Here is a 27236-nt window from a genome sequence, read left to right as displayed (position 1 = left end):
TGAACCAGGAAGGAGTAGGTTGCAGTGAGCCGAGATCATGCCACTGCACTCCAGCCTGGGTGACAGAGTGAGACTCCATCTCAAAAAAAAAAAAAAGAAAAAAGAAAAAAAAGAAATTTGGCCAAATTCCCACAGATGGGATAAATGTCAGAGCTGAGATTTGAACCCAGACAAACTGGCTCCATAGTCTGGCCCTTAGCCACTGTACTGTCCTATGTCTCTTATCTGTGTTCTCAATAAAACAGAGTAGGCTGAGTGCTGAGAGTGATAAGGGCTTAGAGCATATTTGGGATTTGTGCGCAGAGAAGGTTAAAAAATTACCATGAAGAATGTGGGAGTTAACAACCAAATTTTTATTCAAGGTTTTTCAAAGTAGTAGAGGCCTAACAGAGGCAGTTTCTCCATTCTATCATTGTTGCATTCTAGTCCTTACTATTGTTCTGTTCCTACAGGTCTGTAGTGGGAGTTTTCTTATGTGGCCCTCAGACTTTGGCAAAGAGCCTGCGCAAATGCTGTCACCGATATTCCAGTCTAGATCCTAGGAAGGTTCAATTCTACTTCAACAAAGAAAATTTTTGAATTATAGGTATAAGGATGGTAATCTGCATTGTCTCTCCTTTGTATCTTCAATAACTTACTTGATCTGGTCAGGTTTGAGCAGTCACTTTAAGAATGTGCCTCTCAAGCCTTGACTCCCTGGCATTCTTTTTTTTTGACTGCATTCAACTTTGTTACTTAAGCTTCAGCAAGTTAGAAACTTCTGAAGTTCTTAAAGCCCATGGATCGATCCTTTCTTGGGAAAATAGCTGTACTTCTGGACAGCCATGACTGTAGCAAGGCTCGATAGCAGAGCTTTGGTGGTTGAGAGTTATACAATCAATCCCAGGCAATTCTATCAATTCCAAATGTTACTACCTCCTGAATTTTGGTTTGTAATCCCTTGCCCCTCCCACCCTCACAGAAGATTTCTAAGTTGGGTGACTTTTTAAATAAAAATTTATTGAATAATTAATGATAAAACATAACAATAAACATAAATAATAAAATTACCAAGAACCCCTTCCCCATATAACACCAACAGTGTACATTTTTACTGTTACTTTCGATATGGTATTATCCAGTGTGAACAGCAATTTATTCTTATTTTTGCTTGTCAAAAAATAAAGGATTTTCTTCTTTGCTTGATGAATGAGTCTTTTGTTACTTCTTTTTGGGTTCTCCATTTGGAAAAGAAAATCTAGAAAGTATGCTATTGTAATTGAAACTGTATTATAATTGCAAGTCAGTTACATTATCATCTTGTATTATTCTGTTAAAAGCAATTGTGAAAACTTGACCCTCCATGTTAGGATGACTTTTTAGTCAAGAGGAGCTCTTTATCACTGTTTTTATTAAGGGAGTTTATTAATGTCTACTTCAAAAAAATAACAATTTATAACTTTAATAGATTTTTGTGGACTCCTACCTATTCACTAAGGAATCATTCAGCTATGACATAATCAAAATGCCTTCTTTCTCTATCAGAATGCCTTTTATTTCTCCCATCTACTCAACCTTGGCCTACAAGGACCACACTGGCTCTGGGATGTTAGTAGTCACAGTGAATCACTAGGAGAGAAGCTCAGGGCTCTTAAAGAGAGAAACCTCACACTTCATTGTGCCCAGACAATTCAACTCATTATATAGATTTATAAGAATGGTTCCACTGAATTAGCATTATATAATCTATTTTTTCTACCATTAAGTGACCAAGAATGAACAAATGGTTGTTTCTAATATTTTAGGAACCTCTGTTGCTTGAGGGATAAAACGTTTTTTTTGTCACTAGTCTGAGCACAATAAAGGTAAGTCATGAACTCATGGTAGCTGATTGTGTTTCATCTATTACAACAGTAAAAAAATACTGATGGGTGTTTATGTAGGGAGGAATACCTCTGCTGTTGCCAATTTGTTCGCCCAGATTTCAGCTATTTAATTCAGGTTTACTAAGGCATTCAGAAAATGATAATTTTCCAAATGATAATTTCATCTTCAATGACCTTGATTTGGAATCTTAGTGTTCCTTGAAACTTACAAGTTCCTAACGAGAAAGGTGTCACTCTTGGCCTCCATGTCTAAATATATTGACACACTCACTTCAAGATACAACTATTACCAAAATCAACATTCTAGGTCTTGAATATTTATGGAAGTAGGCATAAATCCTATGCATAACCAACATCCAAGTTGAACTGGGGATGAACAGGATACACAGGAAGCTCCTCACCTTTTATGAGCAAGTTTTTCTTGCGATGTTGTAATATGAAATACCTTAATCAGCAAATTGCTTATGTTTATATATGAGTAGAAAATCCCTCAATTTCATTGTCACTCATAAAGTTGATTATCTTTGCATTCTTTTGCTTGACATGTAAGCAATATGCTATTACATTCTCTAAGCCTATGCCAGGCTTTTAATTCACCTGACCATGATCCTAATCCAGGGGATAGGATTCCAAGAATATAAATTGGCTTAAAAGTAGTTCCAGTAGAACTTTACTGATTATTAAGGCAACTCTTAACCTCTTGAGGTTGGCCTGATGGAGAGAAACCATGTTCCTCCTTAATGCCACTATGAGAGAGAGTGTATGAGTGAGAGAAAGAGTGAGGGGGGAGAGAGAGGAGAGAGAGAGAGAAAGAGAGAGAGAGAGAGAGAGAGAGAATGAGTATTAGGCAAGAAGACCCATAGATTAGAGCGAATGGCACTAATTATGTTCATACCTATCTGCAAGGAAGCAAGCAGGAGCAGACCTAATGGGCAATCTGACTGTGCTCTACATTTGGTCCACTTAAAATAACTGAGAGGAATGTAAAAGTTTTAGGATTTTCTATATTTTAAGTTCCCAGAGTAAATTTAGTTACCGGGTAGGGCTGCCTAGGGATTGCCTGGAAGATAAGATGAAATGTATTTTGTTCATTGGATTTGTTTTTATTTCATCTTGAACATGTGAAAACTCAGTGGCTTTTTAAACTTTCAAAGTTGACCGCCTAGACTGATAAGTTTAAGAACACACAAGTAAATGTCCACAGTCTATGTTGCTGACACACTCAAACCAGTGCTAAAACAATTTTTGTCTTAACTGTGAATTATACACGTTCAGACCTGCTATTGAAACAAATGCATTTTGATATTTGGATTTTTCTAAACTAAACACATGGTTGTGCTAGGCTCTGTGTTCTATTAGCCTTCTGACCATTTTATAGCTCTAAGCACGTGCTATTTTCTCCCCAAAGACTCAGAAGACCTAGAAAGTTTTCAGAGGGCAAAGCCTTATAATAATTCTTACTGGAAGCAAACTAAACAAAAACCAAGTTCCAGAAAACATTGCTTCTGAGAAACTCTCAAAAATCATCAAGAAGAATAAATGGTTAACTTAAAGTAAAAACAAAACTATGGCAATATGTTAAAGTACAATACTGCAGTAAGGGGAGAAAACACATCTAAGGTTTCACCCTTAGTGTTCAGCTTTTTAAAAGCAAAAAGGTCATGTATATCAATTTGAAGTGTACTAAAATTGTGTTTAAAGTTTATTTCAAGTCACAGAAAATATACAAACTAAGACAATAAAATCAATTGCTTTTGTTCTGAGAGAAGGTGATGGGAGTCCTCCACCTGGCACTGATTTGAGTTATTCAAGGGTTAGGATGCACGTCATCTTTTTCAATATTTCAACATAATTATAGAATTAGCTTCCAGATTTCTTGCCAGGTATTTTTGAAAACCTGTAGGAAAAAGTTAGGAGAAACCCATTAGAAGTGAAGAACGAGCTCTCTTCAGGAAAAACATCAGGAAAAATATAAAAAGGCTAGGGGAGGGAGGACAGGCATACAATCAAATCACCACATTTCCAAGGTGTCTGTCTCCTGAGTCCTGCCTCCTCAAAGCAATCATCCCTTGCAGCAGGGTTTCTCAAACTCAGCACTACTGACATTTTGGGCTGGAGCACTAGCTGCTACTGGGAAGTTGGTGACAGGGACCATCCTGTGCATTATGGGATGTTTCAGTGGCCTCTACCCACTGAATGCCAGTAGCATGCCATACTCCTTAAAATTGTGATGACCAAAAATGTCTCGGGACATTGCCAAATGTCCCCTAGGGAACAAAACTGCCCCTGTTTGAGAACTATTCATCTCTAATGATAATAGTATAGAAGCCTGTCAGTGATGGCAGACATGAATCACAACTAGCTAGGGATAGGATGGAGGGAAAGCCAACACATCAGCCATAGTACGCACAAACACCAGTAGACACACAGTAAAATCTTGCCCCCATAAAAGTGCATAAAACCACACATACATACATACATACAAACTATGGTAGGTTTTTTAAAATGGTGAAAACTGAGCTTGTAGTCAAGTTAACAGTAATGTACCAATGTCAATTTCTTGGTTTTGTACTATGCTGGGTAAAGGGTACATGAGACTCCTTGTACTATTTTTCCAACTTTCCTTTAGTCTATAATTATTTAAAAATAAAAGGTAAAAAAAAAATAGACAAAAACCTTGCCCTGTGGTTAATATGCAAAGCCTTAAATTAAACATCTTATAAGCAAGAATATATATATAATGAAAGAGCTTTCAGAAACATTTCTACCTCCACTATCCAGAAACAGTAAACAGTAATTTTCTCATGTTGTAGGAAATGCCTTCTCTCGCATAAGTAAATTAGTAAGAGAAATATTTTTTATCTATTCCTCTGAATATAATAGATAGTCTATACTTTTACCAAAAAGAGTAGAATATGTGGGGTTTGTGGAATAAAACATTAAGGTACCAAAAGTCTACAGAGCCCTCCATCTATGATAGCTTCTCATTAATTCACTTAAAATCTAAATACAGATATGATGCATAGTTGTAGTTTCAAGATATTACAAATATGGATTAAAATGATTTATTAAGAGTGGTAATTATTAATAGTATGAGTTCACTATTACATAACATAAGGATAGGAATTATAATATTAATGGAGTAAAAAGTAGAAATTTAAATTGTGATGTCCTACCTGATAGTGGGACAATGTTAATTTTAAACTGCTTTTAAAAAAAAGAATTGTTATATGTAAGCAAGTTGTCACATGATTATTTATGAGGCAGGTTACTTGGATCCTTTTTGAGACAGGGTCTCACTCCGTTACTCAGGCTGGAGTGCAGTGGCATTACCATGGCTCACTACAGGCTTGACCTCCTGGACTTGAGCAATCCTCCCAGCTAAGCCTCACAAGTAGCTGAAACTATAGGTGCATCTCACCATGCCTGGCTAATTTTCCAAAAAATTTTGTAAAGATGGAGTCTCACTATGTTGCTTAGGCTGGTCTTGAACTCCTGGGCTCAAGCAATCCTTACACCTAGGCCTGCCAAAGCTGAGATTACAGGGATAAGCCACTGTGCCCAGTCCCTAAAGTCTTTCTGCCTAAATAATGAGCAAGAAAAATAAGGGTATAGCAATCTCCAAAATACATAGAAAGTGATGGTGATGGTGACATTTACTACCTTAAATTATACGCTGTAATAGTTTAACATCAAAATATTCACTATAAAACACAGGAAACTTTGTACATTTTATTGAAATGCTTTGTATGTTTTCCATTTTGACAGGACAGTTTGGAATACGATAATACAACTGACTGTAGAAGGATATACACCAAATTATATTCAGAGGTTTTGTCTGGGGAATGATATTGAGGAAACAGGGCTTTTTATCTTTCATTTTCTACATTTCTATATATCATTACTTTTGTTAAACTGATCATACATTACCTTTGTCATTAGGAAAGACTGTAAGCAATTCAACAACTGTACAAATATTCTATAGCCTTACTCTATCCCTATAGGAGCTGACCTACTGAAGAGTAAAGAAGACTCTAGCTAAGTGGTTTGAGGGCCTGTGAGAGAACAATCTTGTTGGTTAAAGTTAAAAGTATATACCCAGAATAGACAAGGAGCTAGTCCTACTCAGATGGGATTAAGTTTGCTCACCTGTCAAGGTGCTCCAGTGGATTTCTGTATTTGTTCCTTTAAAATCAGGATACTCTGCCTTTGCTCAGGAGGCAACATGGCAATCTGGTCTGCAGTCAGTTGTAGAACCTGCATAATCAAAGCAGCCTGTGCAGAGGAAAAAAAAGGTAGTGAGTTTTAATGATGACAACTTAAAAAACAAAACAAAAAACCCACCACTAGCTTCTGTCCAAAAAGCTACTGTAGTGGGATATAAAACAAAATGGAAAAAGGAAGAACATTTCATACAGAAAACAAACAACAGACCAAAAAAAAAAAAAAAAAAAGGCTGGTGAGAAAAAGTACAAAAAAAAAAGAACAAGTATAAATTAAAACACCTAAGGTTAGATGATTTAAAACAGACAACTTCATGAACTCAAAGCTCCTGGAGACTAAGGTGGTATCTTTGAACCCTGGAAACCCTTCAGGTTTTAATCCTATTTTAAAAGTCTCTCTTTTTCACAAATTTTAGCCTTTCCATCAGACATAAGTTCCCCAGAATGGTCAAATATAAAAACAGAAATATATAATCATGGGGAATCTACTATCGTTTTTAGGGATAAAGTAGAAAGGGAAGGAAAAAGGGTGTGGGTTTTCTGGTCTAAGTGGCCTGAAGAAAAACCAGCTCTTGGCAGATGAGTCTGAAATATAAAATAAGCTGCCATTTACATCCATTTAAGAACTTTACATCCATTAGAAAGTTTAGGACCAGACTCACAAATTTTTAGGTGACAAGATCATAAAAGAGTTCTAAGTTAGAATAAACATCACCTCCAAAGGGACTTTGAAGACCCAGGATCACCACATGGTAACTGTGAAAAGAGGAATCAAAAAGGCTAGAATTGTGCATAAGGAGGCAGTCAGACAGTGTTGCTTACCTTCTCATGATCTTGTGGAGTGACTTGGTTCTGCCCAGGACTAAAGCCACCAGGCTGGCTTCCACCCTGTATACTCGCTCCTTGCATGCCTGTTCCCTGCATGACTGGGACCTATGTGCACAAAGAGAAAAGAGAGATTTTTGGCATTTTTAATGTATAGGTAACCTGAATTCAGTAATAATGTGAAAACTTATGATCTCTATACAGATATGAGTAAAGAAAGTAAATCAATGACTCTGAAGTTCATTTCTACTGTTAGCAATAGCAGAAGGCAGGGTTTAGCCAGAGATCAACTAGCAAGTTCGATATATTTGCTTACAACAGCTCCAGCAACATCAACAAATATCACACAGCACAACTGGATACCACTGAATTAATAAAAATTCAGCCAAATAAGCACAGGGAAAACTGACAGCACCCTGGAAACTAGTGCTCACTGGAAACACGAATGAAAGCAGAGTCTAGAGAAAATATATGCTGGTCTACTGGGGAAGAGTTACATTCACAGGGCCACCCGCTACCCTAGTTCAATCAGACACAGGTAGTTTGTCCCAAAGGGCCCTATCCCCTAAGTGAGGCAGAGTTGTTCATAATGTCAGAGAAGCAGAAAGGCAATGGGAAGGATTCCAGTAAAAGACTGCTATTAGCCCAACATTTGCTGTTTATAGCTTTCCATAGAGAACATATGGCAAGATGCTCTCTGCAAAATGCAGACCAAGAAATATGACTGACTCAAGTGAAAGAACAAAGTACAGTAATATCATCCTTATTGGTATTTAAGATCTTCAATGAGTTTGACCCTTTGCAAGACTACCAGAACCCAAGGAAAAGATCTCTTGAGTACCAAGTGTAACTGTTAGAATGTCCCTATATAAGCATTATGTTCACACTCAGGCATTCACCCAGGGCTTAGGTACTCTCTTAATAAACACATTATTGTTAACAAACTTGTTACCTGCTTACCCAGCAGATTAGAAGCAGCAAAACATAAAAGAAATATGGATAAACAACTGTTAGCAGCAGATACCACTTCAGCAATATGAAGAGCCAGGTGACAGCCTGACAGTGAAGGAGACCAGAAACCAAACAGGAGATAACTATGTTTTATATTACAGCATAGAATAATGAATCTATTTAATGACGACCTTGAGTAGTCAAAAGTGATTAAACTATTTTTTTGTATCTTGTTTAAGAAGAAAGGAAATATCAAAAACATCTTATAATTTTTCATTAAAGTTAGAAAACTTGGTAGAATAGTTCCAGTATCTGGAACATTCACTTACATGCATTAACTCATTTCCCAAAGACACTGGATAGATGAAACACGAGTACAGATTTGTACAGACTGCTAGAATACTATCACTATTCTGTTTCTTATCAATACGGAATCCAGAAACAAGTTTCCAGAGACCAGTCTGAACATTAACAAGCTATTATGGATCTGAAACACCTATGGGTATAATCATTTTAAAAAACTTTTTTATTTCCATAGGTTATTGGGGAACAGGTGGTGTTTGGTTACATGAGTTTATAGCAGCACAATTTGCAATTGAGTATAATCTTTTTGAAGCTTTAATTTAAGGTATTGTAATTGTGATCTAACCACTCAATAATGGCCATTTTAAATTTCTAGGTATGCTTGTTTTAGGCAGATAAGTACCAGCAAGAGCGACCATACATCTTGGTTTCCCTAAGACACTCCCAGTTTCTCCTTTTCCCTCCAAGTAAAGTAACAGCACTTTCTTTCATGTTCTTCTTTAGATGATAAATTATATAATCATCTGAGTAATAATAAGCCTTTTGCCCACAAGTTTCTAACTAGGTGGACTAGAGTTAATTTTAAAATCTAATTTAAAAGTATGAATTAAGGACATGTTGTTAAGGAAAAAAAAAGGTACAGAACAGTGAAACGGGAAAAATAAAGAATATGTATTTGCATTTTCTGCAAAGCGACATTAAAAATATAATAAAAGTGATTATCTACAGGAGCTAGCGGGCCACAGGGGACACAGGCATAGGAGAGGAAGCAAGGTTAAGATGTGGTCTCACTATGTTTTGTAGGCTGGCCTCCAACTCTTGGGCTCTACTGATCCTCTTGCCTCAGCCTCCAGAGTAGCTGGGACTACAGGATTCTACCCTGGCTTTTTTTTTTTTTTTTTTTTTAAGATGGGAGTCTAATATGTTGCCCAGGCTGGAGTGCAGAGGCTAGTCACAGATGCGAACAGAAAGCACTACAGCCTCAAGCTCCTGGGCTCAAATGATCTTCCTGCCCCAGCCTCCAGAGTGCTGGGACTACAGGTACGTGCCACCACATTTGGCTTGAAGTTAAGTTCTTTATATATCTTTTATAGATGAACAAATGTATATATTTATAAGTTAATATATTAATTTAAACTTTTTTTCAAGGTTTGAAGATAAAATTTGTATTTCCTCTTGCCTCAGATCTAATTGGCTTTATGGGATTTACTAATGAAAATGATATAAACCTAGTATTAGGGTAATAAATTCAAGCACTAGCAGAGAGAAAGGAGCAAAATATTATCCAGAAATGTTCTTCCAACCCTCACTTGCAATGTCTTTCACCACAGAACTACTGGTAAAATTACATAAGTGCATTTTGTAGTTATTTGTTTGTTATCTGTCTCCCTAACTAGACTGTAAGCCCACCGGGAAAGGAGCTTTGTTCTGTTCACACTGCAATATCCCCAGTACCTAGATCTATGTTTGGTACATAGTGGGTGTTCAATAAATATTTGCTGAATGACAGAATGAATGCATACAAAACATTTCTGTTACCATTTCTGTACCGACCATGGCGGGTACAATAAGAATCAAGGCTCATGAACACTTCCAACACAATAGAGAACAGTTTTATCCTACACATACCAAAAAAACCTTTATTTGTATTTCATATTAAAGAGGAGGGGGCAGACACATAGCCACACATATACACACATACAAATGTGCAGATAACAGGACAGAGTAGTAGAGTGGAAAAAGTAGCAGGTTCCATTCCCTGCTCTGCCACTTTTTAGTTATGTGAATTTGGTCAAGTCACCTGAATTCTTGAACCTTAATTTCCAAACCTATAAACTGAGGGAATTAGACGATTGATATGTTCCATTCCAGCTCTACCATTATCTTTCTCTCTCTCATACACACACACATGGGGAGGAAGACACATAAACAAATAGAAGAGAGAAGCACACAGAGGAAGGGGAAAAAAGGAACGTAGAGCAGCTAGAGGGAAATGAAGGTACCAGCGTACAAAAACTCAGGGAAGAAACACACATACCACCTCTCCACAACCAAGTGGAGATGAAGAGGGAGGCGATAACAATCACAGACCAGCATATACACACAGGCAGAGAGAGCCAAATAAAAGACAGGAGACAAGACTTCAATTTCACACCTTTTAAGGTGATCATTAATAAATTGACTTTCATATTCCACTGTTGACTTAGGCTATGTGATGACAGTAAATTAACACAGGTCTCTGTAAACCTAAGATTATCTAAATGGCCACTAACAGCTCTTCATATAATCTAACCCAGTGATTCCCAGTCAGGGTTCACATTAGAATCATTTGGGGGAAGTTTTTCAAACTATCCGTGCTCAGAGCCTACTGATAAGAGATTCTGAGTTATACCTGGGATGAGATCTGGGCAAGCATATTTTGAAAAAAACTATGTACATCATGTTGGTTTGTACCCCTAATGAAGACTACTTTCTAACCCCTAAATTTTCAGGGGCTCTTCTCTGAATGAATAGCTACTTATTGTGGGATAAAGTTTTTTTTTTTTTTTGAACTACAATCCTGATAGCCAGAAAATCACCACTGTAAAGGACAGAGAAGCTACAGGGAGATCCGAGTCTTCCCTCTATTACAAGCTGAGAAACAGCCCAAGTCAGAAGGCAGTAATAATCAGGCTCAATAATCAATTTCTGAATAGATCAAGATTTCACTTGGATGCCAGAAGTCAGTGTTACACATACCTGTCTGGATCCCTGGGGGACAACTGCCCCCATGTTAATTGGACTGGGACCCTGCATTCCACTAGGTATAGGTCCTCTAGGGCCAGGCACTGGGCCTCTGGTATCCATGCCTCTGGCCTCCATCCCTCGGACTTCCATCGCACGGGCCTCCATCGCTCGGGCCTCCATCGCACGAGCTTCCATTGCACGGGCCTCCATTGCACGGGCCTCCAATCCTCTGGCATCTAACCCTCTTGCCTCCATGGCTCGGGCTTCCATCCCTCGTGCATCTATTCCTCGGGGATCCCTTCCACCTAAAAGAAAATTATAAGAAAACCATTGTGTAGCTACTTGCATGTACTGCAAGAATGATGATTAATCCAAGAAAGATAGAAATCTAGTCACATTTGCCCCCTCAGCTATTAATATATGAGACTATTATCTCCTCCCAAATTTCTCAGATTTGTGGATAAATCTTAAAGATGCTTGCAAACCTACTGCTCCAGTATTCTTTATCCCAGATTAGAGTGTAAGACAGCAGGGTTCATTATCACATTTGCAATGTGGTCTCTGCTTACCTCTGCCATCCAAGGGTGGACCCCTCTGATCTAACATGGGTCCTCTTGGTTCTGCCATTAGAGGTCTGGGCTCAGGTAATGGCCCTGCCCTCAGCTCATGTGGGGGTGGTCCTCGGCTCTCATGGCCAGGAACATGGTGCATGGGTGGACCCTGATGAGGTGGTCCCAAGTAACCTCTGGAGAGGGAGAAAAAGTTATATTTTAAAATAGAACAAGAAAAACAACAAAGTATCAACCAGAAGATCAGTAAGAAAACATCTAACAAAGAACTGATGTAAACAGTCTATGAATACTAACAAGAAATAACACCAAATAGATGGAAGAAAAGCTACAGAGATATAAATCCACATATTCTAGATTTCATATTTGGCTCATAATTAGGGAGGAATCAATGAATATTCCTTATATGTACGAGTTTGCAGTACAATGCATAAGAATATGAGCTCTTGGCCGGGCGCGGTGGCTCACGCCTGTAATCCCAGCACTTTGGGCGGCCGAGGCGGGTGGATCACGCGGTCAAGAGATCGAGAGCATCCTGGTCAACATGGTGAAACCCCGTCTCTACTAAAAATACAAAAAATTAGCTGGGCATGGTGGCGCGTGCCTGTAATCCCAGCTACTCGGGAGGCTGAGGCGGGAGAATTGCCTGAACCCAGGAGGCCGAGGTTGCGGTGAGCCGAGATCGCGCCATTGCACTCCAGCCTGGGTAACAAGAGCGAAACTCCGTCTCGGAAAAAAAAAAAAAAGAATATGAGCTTTGGATTCAGACGGTATGTGTTCAAATCTCGGTTCTATCACTTATTAGCTGTGTAATATTGGACATATTTAACTTTTCCACACATCAGTTTCATCTATAAAATGGTACTTATAATGGTATCCATCTCAAAGGGTCTTGATGATTTAATAAGACAGTAAGTAAAGTACTCAGAGCAGAGTCAGAGGCATGATTCCCAATTAATGTCAATTATTATTATTGCTATTATATTTATTTATTTAAAGTTTCACTCTTGTCTCCCGGGCTGGAGTGCAGTGGCATGATCTCAGCTTACTGCAACCTCCGCCTATTCAAGTGATTCTCCTGCCTCAGCCTCCTGAGTAGCTGGAATTACAGGAGTGCACCACCACACCTGGCTAATTTTTCTATTTTTAGTAGAGACGGGATTTTGCCACGTTGACCAGGCAGGTCTCAAACTCCTGACCTCAGGTGATCCACCCGCCTTGGCCTCCCAAAGTACTGGGATTACAGGCACGAGCCACCACACTCAGCCTATTACTGCTATTATTAATATTTCCACTACTACAAATTTCCCTGTTCAAGTATTTATACTAAAATCTCCAATTTCTGAAAATACAGTAGCTCGAAATGACATACTCAACTACACAGTTCTGCGTTAGGAGAAGTGCAGCCTTGGACAGTGGCCACGGATATTTACCTATCTTCTGAAGTACACAAACAGGTACAACTGGTACATAAAGACTGTTCTCAGGGAAGGAGGGACAATTGATTTCTTCAACTGTTTCCTTCTATGTTAGTGCTTACCTAGGCTCTACCTCTCCAGTTACAGAAAGTAAAGTGCCTCCCCGTGGATCATTCGGAGCATCTCCTAACAAGCCTCGAGGGGTTGGGACGTTGGCAGGCAAGGATCCCCGCTGCATAGCTGCTCTGGGGTCTTGCATCGGCACTGACAGGGAAACAAACAGGGAGTTACTGCTGTGAAAGACACATAAGAAAACAAGAAATGACTCTATATACCACTGACAACATAATTCAGACACCTTAGAGTGGGTGAAACCTCACCACAGCAGAATCCTCTTGCAGCTCAAGAACAGAAGCAGGGTGTAGGCAGAATCTGTGCCATGTCAGAGGTATGGATGGAATTATATAAAGAGCCAACTGGGGAGCAACCTGCCAAGGACTAGCACTGCAACCTGAAGAAACTTATGCTCCTGGTTTTCCTCCTAATCAATCTTAGTTCAAGGACCAGAGTCACAAAAGAGAGGTAGAGTCTTGGCATATGTGAACACTGCCATGGCTCTGCAAGAACCCGCTGTCTCCTTACAGACTGCTATTCCATCCAGGCCTCCTGACACCAGTAGGGAGGGAGTACAGCCTCGGACAGATGCCCATATCATCCATGTTCTCTGCCCTGTGTGAAGAGGTCAATCTTAGGCTTGTGGCCTCAATAGAAAAAAAATTAAAAAACAAAAACCCAAAAACACTACCCTTTTGGGTTCTGAACGCGAGGATGACTGCCAAGCAGCTCTTTTCCTCTCAGCGTCCCACCCTGAACACCACAAGCAAAAGGAAACCCACAGATACAATGGGTACCTTGAACTCGCTCAATTGATGCAGGCCCGGCGGGTCCCACGGGCGAGTGCTGTAGGGTTCCTAGGTAAGCAGTAAGTTCAAAAGGAGAAAGAACAGACACTTAAAATAGCTTGCACACACATGCAGAAACACATACACACAGAGACTCAGATTTACATATATAAGTTAAAAAGCCAAGAGTTCATTGGCTTGCTCGAGGCTATAAAATCTCCTTAAACTACACTAGCTCCTGTAGGTCTCTGAAACAGTTCCATTTTGACCAGATAGCTTCTGAAAGTGAATCCCATTGGGCACTGGTTTGATCTAGGCAGGAATAAGCAGACATTTCCATTTTCCCCTCTGCTACTATGTTTTCCCTTAGGTCTCCTTATGATAGCATTAGAGGAAAAAAAAATATATAAAAACGACAGTTTTGAATCTTCTAGTTATGCAAAGAACATAGTTTCAGAAGACAAACATGAAAGACACTACACTATATCTGGAAGGCAAGATTCATTCTGAAGTGGCCGTAAGTGAAGTACAGTAATTCTATTTTTGTTATATTTTAAAGCACAAAAATTTCTGCTGTCACAAAAGTATCAGATGGGGAAATGCCATGAACGAACTTTACATGATGAAAGAGAGTATCACTCCACAAGAAATACTGTCACAGCAAGACTTTGATAATAAACATCATGACAACAGCAAAAACTAATGAGATGACATGAGCACCAACACTAAACAAACATGGTGAGGCAGCAAGAAGTATCTTTGGAAACATCTTTGTCTCCTTTCACCATTACAAATGTGCAAAAGCAGCATGGATTCCAGGAAAAGTAAGACAAACTAGGCACACGTGAAAAGACTCTTGCTTCTTCTGCTGGGTACTAAAGGAAACTATAAAAGGAAACTCATCTTACTTTGTCTCTTCATGAAGACATCCTGGAAATACCCTCAAAACATGAGTCATTTCCCTTTGTAAATTTCTGACAGAAAGGTGAAGAGTACTGTAACAGGAAGGAAGATGTCTTGTGCAAGTATGCATTAAACAGCTAAAACCTGACGGATTGAGTGATGGGCCTATGACGGATAGAAGTATGACTGAAACCCTAATACCTTCTCATTACTGCAAAAACTCTGGAGAACATACATGATCTACTGACAGTGGTGGGGTGGGGATAGGGGGGCATACAATAGCACAAAAGCATGGGATGCTTAGAGAAAATAGGAGATATTTGGCCAGGGAGTTTGTCCTGCTGTCAGACATCTAAAAGAAAAAATTCTGTCACTTCAGCAACCAACCCCACTGTACAAACCACAGGTTTGTATATTTGTGTGTGTGTGTGTGTATTTTTTTGACACAGGGTCTTGCTCTGTCACCCAGGCTAGAGAGCAGGGGTATGATTATGGCTCACTGCAGCCTCAACCTGTTGGTTTCAATTGATCCTTCCACTTCAGCCTCCCAAGTAGCTGGGACCACAAGTACACACCACCATTGCCCATCTAGTTTTTGTATTCTTTATAGAGATGGGGTTTTGCCATCTTGCCCAGGCTGGTCTCAAACCTCTGAGCTCAAGCGATCCACCCACCTTGGCCTCCCAAAGTGCTGGGATTACAGGTATGAGCCACTGTGCCTGGCCAATATTTTGCTTTTTAAATGGGTTCCACTTATAGGCCATATGCTACAGAGGAAAAAACCTTAAGCTTTTCTATGCTTGTCCAAAGCAGTCTTTCCTATCATCTTATTCCCCAGGAAAAAGAGTAGAAGACACTGAATAACATATTTGGAAGTTAACAGAGGCAGTGTGGAGTGACAGAAAGAGGAGAGATTTTGGACTCAAAGACTTCTGAATCTTAGCTCTGCCACTTAGGAGTTGAAAGAGAGAATAAGAGCATCAAATCCAGTCCAATTACTCATATATTACTATTTACTTACCCTGTCCCCTTGAGTAAGTAACTTATTCTGAGCTTCCAATTCTTTGCCTGTAAAACTAAGGTGCTGCCACCGAACCCACAAGATTATTTATGAAAATTAAAGTGCTTGGCATACAATATGCACTCAGTTCCTTCTCTTTTCTCACCATCTCTCCTCCTAACGTTGTTTCCAACTGAACTACTACACTTTCTTGTCCTTCAAATTCCAGTAACATGAAGAAATAATGTGGAGATTTTGGAGCGGCAGCTATTGTTGTAGATAGCAGTACAGCCACAGCACAACAGATGTTTATAAAGTAGGCTTTTAAATCTAGTCTTCTACATACTCAGCCACACAGTTACATGCTCATTATTAAAATTCCTTACTCAGTCAACAGATAACCATACAGGGAGAGAGAACATGTCAGTGGAGTTATTAGACTATCAGGAAACAAAGGATCCACTTGCTTCATTATCAATTCTTGTAGAGCTGGGTTCTGAATCACCAGGTGGAAAGTCTAGACCAGCACTGTCCAAGAGATCTTTTTACAATGATAGAAATGTTCTGTATCTGCAATGTCCTGTGTGGTATCCACTGGTCACATGTGGCCATTGAGTACTTGGAATGTGGCTATTGTGACTGAGGAACTAAGTTTTAAATATTACTTAATTTTAGTTAACCTAATATTGAAATAGCCATGGGTGGTTAGTGGCTGCTGTATTAGACACTTGGATGTGGAACACTTCCAAGACCAATTCATATTAGTCAGATATTAATATTTATTTACCTTGTCCCCGTTCCATGGACACTGGTCCAGTTCCTGGCATTCCAACCTGAGTCTGCATTCCTCCTAGAAGAAAAAGAGCAGACAAGAAAAAACACCAATCAGAACAGTGGCTGAGTTTACAAATTTCTTCATTCTGTTCCACAAGCAGAAACCTACAAAGGAAGATATTCAACAATGCAATGAGATAGAAGATGGGGTGTGTTAGTATATTTACAATGTATATTATGTTTCAGTGACAGAATAGTGAGTTCAAGAAGAATAATTAATCCCATTGGTTACCAAACTCTTGGCAGGAAGCTCCTCTATAATACAGGAAAACAATGTCACTTACCCATGGACCTCCTCTCATGAGAGGCAGTACCGTTTCTAGAATATTTTGTAATTCTGCGGGTATACTGTTTTGGTTGTGACAAGATTTGTGGGGCCATGGCTAGTTTTGAATGAGAAAGTGCCAGGGATACTAGATGTTCTGCAATGTATAAGTTCCACAAAATCAAGAATTACCCTGTATCCTGAACTTTCAAATGTCTCATGAACATTCACACAAATGAAAACTAACTTACAGTCTTCTGAACTTGGAACCTAAGTCTGTTGTATTTGTAAACACAAAGGTTCCTTGTACTGTTTATTTATATACACACACACTAAATTTTCCAGAAATGCAATTACTGAGTAATTATGAGTACTGCAGTTTAATAACTTTAACATGAGATTTTACCATTTCAGAAAATCACATAGCTGATGTCGAAGTCCTTGTGGTATTTGAGTTGCCAAAACAATATGCCTGTAATCTGTTCTGCATTTCCAGTTTTTACATTCATGAAGTAGGTATAAACATCTGACTATTACATTTGTTTCCTGGTGTAGTGGTGCCTAATCACTTGCTTATTAAATTTTTGTATTACAAATTAATGTCCTTTTACTTCTTTATAATTAGGACATCATACTGATTTTTTGAAATCATGTTACATAGGTTATATCCTTTGTGCATTTCATTTTGGCAGTCATTGCAAAATATCTGTTATGAAAGGGGGTCACTATGTCTAACGAGGCTGAGAACCACCAGTCTAACGAGCTGGGGAATGATAACTGCTATACAAGGAATAATCATGCACTACAAGTCCTTGTCTGGTCCTTTCCATAGAGCCGCAATTCTCTTTTCCTCAAAGGAGCAATATATGGTGTGAGTGGGGAGAAAAGACAAGCTGATCTATTGTTTGTTCATTAATACTTCCCTCAAATAGCAAGTACATGTCACATTCCCCTATTTCATTTAATATGCCAACTACCAAAGAGCTATGAATTAAGAAGCCAAAGTACTGAGTGCTAGCCCTAACCTTACTACTAAGTAATTTTAATTCCGAATAAATGATTTGATAAAATCAATACATTCCCAGGCTTCCTCATCTGTAAAGAAAATGAGTTGTCTGAACTAGCAGCCTCAGCACCATCAGGGAATTTGTTAGAATTACAAATTCTCGGGGCCCCACCTTAACCTACTGAATTAGAGTCTGGGGGTGGGGACCAGCAGTCTTTGTTTTATAAGCCCTTCAGGTGATTCTAACACATACCAAAGTTTGAGAACCACTAGTCGAACTGTCTCATGAACATTCATGCAAATGAAAGCTAGGTCTAAATTATTTCAAAGCTCTCTTCTAGACTTAACATTCTATTCACTCTATTTAGACCAATCACCGAAACAATACAAAAATTAAGGATTCAAGGAAAGAAATGGCCGAAGGCATTGCGGGCATACTTTCTAATATTATACATTATCACATAATGGCATTTTTATTTATATGAGCTAGATTCTCAGAGTGGAATTCTCCGGTCAAAATGTATACAAATTTTTAATGTTAGATTACTTTCTTAAAAGGCTGAAAAACTCCACATTTCCACCAGCCATATATGAGTATCATTTTTTTCTACCAACATTAAGTGTCATCTCTCTTTGAAACCTTTTCTAGTCTGATAGATTTAAGTAAAGTCTCACTGTTAGGGCCGGGCGCGGTGGCTCAAGCCTGTAATCCCAGCACTTTGGGAGGCCGAGGCGGGTGGATCACGAGGTCAAGAGATCGAGACCATCCTGGTCAAAATGGTGAAACCCCGTCTCTACTAAAAATACAAAAAATGAGCTGGGCATGGTGGCGCATGCCTGTAATCCCAGCTACTTGGGAGGCTGAGGTAGGAGAATTGCCTGAACCCAGGAGGCGGAGGTTGCGGTGAGCCGAGATCGCGCCATTGCACTCCAGCCTGGGTAACAAGAGCGAAACTCTGTCTCGGAAAAAAAAAAAAAAAAAAAGTCTCACTGTTATTTAATTTGTAACCCAGACTGTAAATGCCTTTGTTTTGTTGGCAATTTGGATGTATTCTTCTATGAAGTGCCTACTCATTTTTCTTTGCCCATTTTTCTACTAGGTTCTTTCTTTCCTCTATTTTCTTCACTGTCAGAGCATTTCCCGCACCCCCCAGAAACGAGGTCTCACTATGTTGCCCAGGCTGGTCTCTAACTCCTGGGCTTAAGTGATCCTCCTGCCTCAACCACCCAAAGTGCTTGGATTACAGGCATGAGCCACTGTGCTCAGCCTCAAAGAGCATTTTAACTAAAAAATCTTAGTGAGATTTTAAGTTTTAATAACTTCCTAAGTATAAATGCTATAAACTCACAAAAATATCACTTGAAATTTTAATTATTTGAATTTCTTTTATGCTTACTTTCAACTTTTATTAATTCCCTCTTCTTGGTATCCTCTGGCTTACTGTCTTTTTAAAATTCTTTACAACTAGTACTTAGTTCCTTTATTTTTTAATATAGGTATTTAAGGATATTCATTTTCCTTTAAGCACTGCCTTCACTGTTTCCCATACTTTTTCTGTATGAAATATACATGCATTTTGTCCTTTATACATTTCTTTTTATTTCCTCTTTAATTCAAGGATTAGAGTATGTTCCTTAATTTCACAAGTAAAGTTTTTTTTTTCAGTTGGCTTTTAATTATTTATTTCTAATCTTTCTGGCTTATAAACAAAGAATATGCTCTGTAAAATCTTCCTATCTTTGAATTTGTTAATTTTATGGCTAAGTACTGTAAATTTTTTTTTAAACTGTTCCTTGGTTAGTGAAGGTGGGGAGTACATTCTCTAGTCAAAAGATATAAGGCTCCCTCTATATATTAAGTGAAGTTTATTAATCCTATTATTTAATTCCTCAGTGTTCTTACTTGTTTGTCCATTAGCAAAATGCTAATTGAAGTGATAATCTAGAAACTACAAAATTAACCGGGTGTGGTGGTGCGTGCCTGTAATCCCAGCTACTCGGGAGGTCGAGGCAGGAGAACTGCTTGAACCCGGGAGGCGGAGGTTGCGGTGAGCAGAGATCACGCCACTGCACTCCAGCCTGGGCAACAAGAGTGAAACTCCATCTCAAAAAAAAAAAAAGAAAGAAAGAAAGATAATTCAAATCTAAGTGTAACTCTATTATAAAGTAGATACACAAAAATCCTGAGTAATCTAACCTACCCTAGAACAGATCAATTAATAAGAAGCAAGTTTGTTGCATTAAAAACTTTAAATATTGATAATACATTATGGGTTTATACAGATGTTTCATATGGGAAATCATTATTTCACTCAATCTTCTTAGTTACAATTGTTGAACAAGGAACAAGTATATGAGCAATACTCTTATTAATTGCCTATCTATACACTTTCAATAAATGTATATAGCTTTTAAATTTCTTTTTTTCCTTTTGTTGTTTGGTCTAATTATGTTTGTTAAAATACAATTTTATGTCAGTTTAACATGATATAACACATGGGACCTTGTATTTTTTTGTCTGTTTTCTTCATGAGCTTTTGAACTTAATCTAATAGTTCATTCATATTTAGCAGAATAACAACATTAGTTTTTATTCCTTCCATCTTACTCTACACTTATTATTACTTATTTTACATTGTCCCTTCCTTTTTTCCTTTTCTCTATTTTTGCTGGCTTGATTTAGTTTCCACTCATTCCATTTTCCCACTTGTTAACTTGGAAGTTTTACTATGTTATTCCGCTTTATTGTCCCTCTCCCTCTTCTTATAATTAGACATATAGGATTTAACATAAGAACTCTATTTCCTCCACCTAGGATATATGCTTTCTAGCTGTGTATTAATTTTACTTAAGGATCCCATTATCATAGTTGGCTGTACTGAAACAGTGGCTATGACAAAACTTTAGCAAGTACTGAAATGGTGAAGACTAAATGAAACTTACCTCCAGGAGCTAAGGAACCAGGGCCAGGTCCTGTGACAGATGCTGGTAATTGCCCTGGTGCTGGAACTCCACCCTGTATAGAAGCTTGCATCAGAGGAGGTGCGCCATTGACATGCATTCCACCCTGACCAAGAAAAAAAACAGAGTATGTACATGCCTCTGTGGATACGCAATATACTAAGTCTATGACCTTAAAAGTCCTCTTCAAATGAACAGCCCCGAATAGTCTACCAAACATCCTTTTTGTATAGCATGTCTTACGCAGCATTAGATTTGTCACACACTTTGAACTCCACAGAAGCAAGTTGCAATACACATCATGAACCTGGTTATATGGAACACGGTTAAGATGGAACATATTCTTAATGTAGAGATTGACAAGTCTTATCTGTGTGGCAAGACAGCACATAGCACCTATTGTTAACTTCATGATTGGGGTCTGGCAATAACAGTTTAAAAAAAAAAATGCCCTAAAGCCAAGAAAGAAAAAAGGAGACTAGGACTCTTAAAAAGAAAAATACTGCTGGTAGTCCACATTTTTAAAATTAATTTTTAAAAAAATTTAACCAATGTTTTCTCATTCCTGTCCTTAGATATAATTCTGGTTTTGGGGGAATGTAAATTTTTTTTAATGCTACATTAAAACTCTTTGAGAGAAAGAGAATGTCATCTTTTCATCTGTGCATTCCCCAAAAAACTGAGTAGTCCCTTGAAATAGAAAGAGCTCAATAAATAAAGAATAAAAGCCACGTTATATTAAAAAAATTGCATACACGTTTAAGGAACACAAAACTCTACAAAAGAAACGGAAGAGCTGTATAGGAAGGTAGTTAAGAGAAAACTGGCTATGAGGTCAGATAATACCAGGCTCAGAACTAGATTTGCCACTTATAATTGTGCTAAGTTTTGGACCAGCTAACCTCTCTGGGCCTTGGTTTTTTTTTTCTATCTCTGAAAATGTATTTATTTATTTATTTAGAGCAGGGGTTGGCAAACTATGGCTCATGGGCCCAATCAGGCTCACCGCCTGATTTTATAAATAAACTTGTATTGCAACACAACCACACACACACTTGTTTACATATTGCCTATGGCTAATTTCATATTACCATGGCAGAGTAGCTGTGGCAGATCCTGTGGCCTGCAAAGCCAAAAATATTTACCATCTGATCTACGGAAAAATGTTTGCTGACCCCTGCCCTGTATCTCTGCCAATCTGAGAGATGAAAAATGGTAGCTTATTGTAGTTTCTATTTACATTATCTTATTTTTTAACATTATGCATATTAATGATAATTTATTACATTATCTTGAGGTTTAATACATTTTCATATATTTACATTTCTGCTTTTGTGAACTATTTATGTCCATTTCCCATTTTTCTACTGGGTTATTGGTAATTTTCTTACTAATTTATAGGAGGCCTTTTAAAGTTTAGTATGAAAAATTACAGATATACAAATCATATAGAAAATAGCCACCCAGCTTAGGAAATAAATAATAAAATAAATCAATCTCCTGTATGGTCTTCCCCAACTGCATCCTGTGCTCTCTTCTCCTTAGCTGACCACTAAGACTCTTTTTAATGTTTTAAAATTTTATATGAATCATTACATACTCAATATATTCTTTTGCAACTCACTCAACATATTTTGGGGATTTATGCAGATACATATATCCTACATTTCGGGAATATGTCCACATTCACTTAGTTTCACATCCGTATGGTATTGTTTTGGAGTTATTTGTGTTGATGTCATGTATCCTAGTTCATCTTAACTACTGTATGGAATTTTGTTTTTCAAAGTCATTCATGTTGATACGTGTAGTTTAGTTAATTGTTGTAGAGTATTTCACTGGATGAATGTACCACACATTCTCTCCATTCTTCCATTGATGTACATTTAGGACATTTCCAATTTTTCACTACAATATGGCAATAAACATTCCTGTGCATGACTATGGGCTCTTTATTAGTCTGTTGTCCTCACGTGTGTGGCAAACACTTTTTCCCAATTTGTCATGTCTTTGATATTTATTTCTTTTTCTTTACATGGAAATTTTTTAGTTTTCAAATGTATCAATTTGTTGTGACTTTAGGGTTTTGTATCACGCTTTGAAAGCAAGCTTTACTTTTTTCATTGGTAAGAATGGAGATAATAAGAGTGCCAACCTCATATAGTTGCTTTGAGGATTAAATGAGATAATGCGTATGGAATAACGAAGTGCCAACCACAGTGCCAGGCATGCACATACACACAAAGTTAGCTTATAAGAAAAGGGCATACAGGAAGGATCTCTTTGTTTTACAAACTTGGAATCGAATCTATATTCATTCAGATGCCATGTGCTCTGCAACCTGGAAATTGCTTTTATGCCTGGAAATTGAAATTATCATCTCTGGTTCCTGACCATTCTTCTTTCAATATATTCTCCTAAAAAGAAAATGATATTCTAAGACTGATAAAATAAATGTTAAGGGATAAAGCCCTACCAAAGACTGGGCCTGAGGGGCCTGAGGATTCTGCTGGTTCATTGACACATTGGATCCTGAGCCAGGCCCAGCACCATGGACTGGCTGAGGGTTGCCTGCAATCAGCGTTGGGATATTTGTCTGGCGATGTAGAATTTTCTAAAAAGTGAAAAGACAAACCTATGAGCTATCTGTTTAACAAAGCAATCAGGTAGTTCCTATCCCACTCAAGGTTTACCCTACCATTTCCATAAAAGAACCAGAAGCACTCACCAGGGCAATTTCCGGATCCACAATTCTCATCACTACCTGTGCTTGCAGCAAAGCGTAAGCCAGTTGAGGGTTCTGAAGCAACATGTTCCGTGCCTCCTGGGGACTATTCTGGACACAGAGCTAAGAAGATAAGCAGATTCAGGTTTAATACTTATGACTTAGAAACTGATAGTGATTTAAAGCCATTCCCCTCTGAGAAATGTAATATTCAAGAGGCTCTTTATCAACAGTTTTTGCATGGCACACACACAAAAAAAACAATCCTTGGTCATGGCAGGCAAGAGAAGAAAGAGGCATTTCAAATACTGTGATACGGTCATTTAGGAAAAAGGCCAAATTTTAATATCTTCAATCTGATATCTATGGGCCACAAAACCCGGCTAGATTGTTTGGATAGCTGTGTCTCTGTACAAAAATAGAAAGCTCTTTGTACAAAATGTAAAATACATTGTGTACATATAGGATATTGAAGGTGCAAGAAATGGTCTACAGACAATTTCTATTTGAGCTCAGGGAACTAATTCAATTAACTCCTTGAAAACCTGATGTGATTTGCTTTATTCATAACCTAATGCCTCCTCCCACCTTCATTTGTTTCATCAGCTCAAACATCTGCTCTGGTGGAAGGCTGGCAACTGCTTTGCTAATGGACTCAGGGGCATCCTCAGGACTGATGGTCTCTCCATAAGGTGACTCAATGACAGGGGCACCAGTGCCAAGGCCTAATCAAGAAGAAAGTACAAGAAAGTTAGGGATGCAAAACAAAAAGCTAAATCATTTCAAGTATCTAATTTTCCGGGCTGCTGTAAGAACCAGCTGATAATTTTAGATTCTCCAGAGCTGAGAAATAAATGATTTGAAAGCCTCTTGTTTCTGGGGAGGAAAGTGAGAGTGTATTTTCTGTTCTCAGAGGAAAGCTGGGGATCATGATCACATGGATGGATAATGTTAACCTAAGTTAGAGAACTGGGCACACTGACTTCTTTGGACAAGTCATTACAGAAACAAAAGGTTAAAACAGAAAAACATGCTAATTTCAAAAATTCCTGGAAACAGTGACAGAAAAAACTAATGCCATAGTTAGTACTACTAATGGTTTAATAAATTTGAATTCATCTTTAACTGGAAATCAACTGCTTAGCAACAGAAAAATTTGTTTTCTTTTTTTCTGTGACAGTCTTGCTCTGTCGCCCAGGCTGGAGCAACTGAATTATTTCTAATATCGACTTTACCTGTTTCTTAAAGATATACTTATTAGCAAGACTCCAGCATGCTTGGGTGTGCAGTGACCCTATGCATTCCTACAGTGCTTGCCAGAGCAGTTTTGAAATGCTTTGAGGCCTTGCCCTGTTCTATCCAGAGCAAGGATATAGAAATTTCAGAGAATTACTTCAAAAAAAAATTTATAAAAAAAGTTTTAAAAGATATATGTAATACTTGCCTAACTCAGGCACAACACGTCAGTCAAGTAATAAACAAGCTATGTGGCTAACCATTTCAGCATATTCTAAAATGTATCAGAAATGGAAAATCTTCATTGTTACATCTTTACTAACTCATACTACATACAAGTTGGATTTGTACTTACTCTTCAGCTCTTCTTTGTTCTTTTCACTGGCAGCATTATCTACTCGAAGTGCTCTCCCACTGAATTCTCGCCCATTCAGGTTCCGCATGGCACTAAGTGCTGTCTCTTGGTCTTGGTATTCACAGAAGCCATAACCCTTTGGCTTTCCTGTCTCTCTATCATATACCAATCTGGAGAGCAGAACCAAGTATCAGGAACAAATGTTACACACATTTGTTACAGGGTTCCTGCTAACACTGCCGTGCTTTAATTGGGCCCACTGTAACATAAATAACCTTATAGCTCTGACTGCCTCACAGAAATATTTTAAGATACATTTTTAATGAAAAACACATTTTAGATAACAGTAAATGTCAATTGTATTGCATATACATTATATCTCAATAAAGCTGTTCCAAGAACACAATGTATGTGAAAAGTCATCAGTAAAGAAAACCTGCCATTATTACCACTAGCCAAATTGGTGGTGATTTTTAAGAAGCTCCCACCATGAAGTAAAAAGGGATCTCACCTGAAACTAACAACAGGTCCAACCTCAGAAAAGATGTCCTTCAACTGCTCTTCAGTAGCTTCATAAGGAATGTTCCCCACTAAGGAAGGAAATAAGTAACAATAAATTCTGGGTTTATAACCTAGATGTTTAGTGAGAAAGTAAACAGATTATCTGTCTACTTATATCATCAAATAGGTAACAACTGGCTCAAAATAATGTTCTCCAATTCCAATTCCATTGTATTTCTTCAGACCTCTTTACAAAGGAAATACACCACTGAGACTAAATACAAAATGTGTAGATACTCCTAAATGTTAGTTGTCAGACTGATCTGACAAGCGTTAGATTTTCCTTAACTTTGGTGAAAATAAATACTTAGGCACTGGTATTTACCTAAAGTCTGCAAGTCTCATCAGTGACTACAAAATATAACAATGTTATTTAATATAATTTTTAAAACAGGTTCATATGTATTTCCACATATACAACATTTAAGGGAGAATGACCATGAATGCAGTGGAGGATGTTTAAAAATTATTCTAAATCACTTTGTTATATCCCTTTCAAAAGGTTCTTTAAAACAATCACATTAAAAAAATAAATAAATAACAACTTATTTCAGCCAAAAAGATAACTCAGAATAGTTTCAATTCTTTTTAAAATTCCTCTGAGGAGGTCTTAATAGTTCATTCATTCATTCACTTACAATTCATCTAAGGACACCAGGTGGCCGCTACCACTACTGGTGAACTAAAATGTTACAGATACAAAGCAAAGCATGAAAGTACTTAGGAGAGGGCAGGAAGTGAACAGTAGGATCTATAGCCTGGGCATATAGTCTGTATTCTGGGACAGAAGGAGAGAAGTAGTACGGGACAGTGAGGAGCCGTTGCCATGCACCTTCTCTTCTAGAGAATAATTAAAGCTCATGAAAGGAGAAACGCACAGAAGCTGAACGCTAGTCTAACTTCCCCAGTGATACTGCGGAAAGGCTACGAGACCTCGGCAGAATGGGAACATCTCTTTGCTCACGAGTCCACCAGGTTGGACGCCCTACAGGATAGGCAGGGAGAACTGCATGTCCGAACCATCATCGGCTACTGTAGCGATTCGTGAGATGAGAAGTGCAGAGGGGCGTCCCTCCCCGTTGCTTGGCTGCAACGAATTCCTCTCACCGAACACAGAACGTAGAGAACGATCCACCGCTGGGTCTCTCACAGTCAAACCCGCCATAGCTCTCTTGAGTCGGCTTCCGGGGCATCAAAGGACACTTCCGTACGGAGCAGAAGCTCAGCGCTGACCACGCTTCCGTACGGGGCGTGAGCCGGAAGTGCCTGGCCGTAACGGACTCAGAGCCGGTCCCCTAACGACATTCTATTAGCGGCTGGCGCGTGTTGCGTCCACCGGAGGACTAAACCCCCACCCCTGAGATAACTTCGTTTCGAGCCAAATTCAGCTGAGTCCAGGCTAATTTGAAGGCTTTCAGCCTGCAGACCTCCTTGTTATTTTCTCTTAGGTTGCTGCAAGTACTCGTCAACCACAATAAAGATGGCAACAGCGGCTTTACCATGGTAACAGGGAAGTCCTTTGCTGACCGCTGCGGCGCTTGCATTTTAGGCCCGCCCTATCAGGGGAGGGAAATGCTTGAGCCCGTCCCAGAAGCGTGCATATTATT

General features: G+C 38.5%; 2 protein-coding genes and 1 non-coding gene across 14 annotated transcripts in view; 2 read left to right on the top strand and 1 right to left on the bottom strand.

Moving 5' to 3' along the window:
• The window catches only part of NOX1 (NADPH oxidase 1), a 39717-nt gene extending 38532 nt beyond the window's left edge, over positions 1 to 1185 (top strand). For all 4 annotated transcript variants that reach the window (XM_035287920.3, XM_008989594.5, XM_008989593.5 and 1 more), the window contains one exon: positions 453 to 1185. In XM_035287920.3, the coding sequence (XP_035143811.3) occupies positions 453 to 579 (127 nt within the window). In that variant the 3' untranslated portion in view covers positions 580 to 1185. The remainder of the gene's footprint in view (positions 1 to 452) is intronic.
• On the bottom strand, positions 979 to 26823 carry CSTF2 (cleavage stimulation factor subunit 2). 9 transcript variants are annotated; one of them, XM_054251566.2, is made up of 17 exons: positions 26563 to 26823; positions 25580 to 25658; positions 25069 to 25238; positions 24066 to 24202; positions 23481 to 23600; positions 23229 to 23366; positions 20735 to 20858; positions 19773 to 19895; positions 16474 to 16536; positions 13793 to 13852; positions 13524 to 13610; positions 13004 to 13145; positions 11464 to 11639; positions 10907 to 11199; positions 6911 to 7021; positions 6015 to 6140; positions 979 to 3762 (listed from the first exon to the last, which is right to left on the bottom strand). In XM_054251566.2, exons 1-16 carry the CDS (start codon positions 26579 to 26581, stop codon positions 6018 to 6020), a joined length of 1965 nt encoding a protein of 654 aa, XP_054107541.1. In that variant the 5' UTR covers positions 26582 to 26823; the 3' UTR covers positions 979 to 3762; positions 6015 to 6017. The 9 variants fall into 9 exon arrangements, with proteins under 9 accessions (XP_054107541.1, XP_054107540.1, XP_054107542.1 ...); XM_054251565.2 differs by having other exon boundaries at positions 26737 to 26823; XM_054251567.2 differs by lacking the exon at positions 13524 to 13610 and having other exon boundaries at positions 26737 to 26823.
• Positions 24736 to 24868, top strand: LOC118150822 (small nucleolar RNA SNORA9). Its single transcript, XR_004738956.1, has one exon. It is a non-coding gene; the product is annotated as a small nucleolar RNA SNORA9 (small nucleolar RNA).
• Positions 26824 to 27236: the final 413 nt, after the last annotated feature.

This window comes from Callithrix jacchus, chromosome X (assembly GCF_049354715.1).
Source record: "Callithrix jacchus isolate 240 chromosome X, calJac240_pri, whole genome shotgun sequence".
In the NCBI taxonomy this organism is placed as follows: Eukaryota; Metazoa; Chordata; class Mammalia; order Primates; family Cebidae; genus Callithrix; species Callithrix jacchus.
Note: the sequence above shows the minus strand (reverse complement) of the source record. Positions and strands in the feature narration are given on the sequence as shown.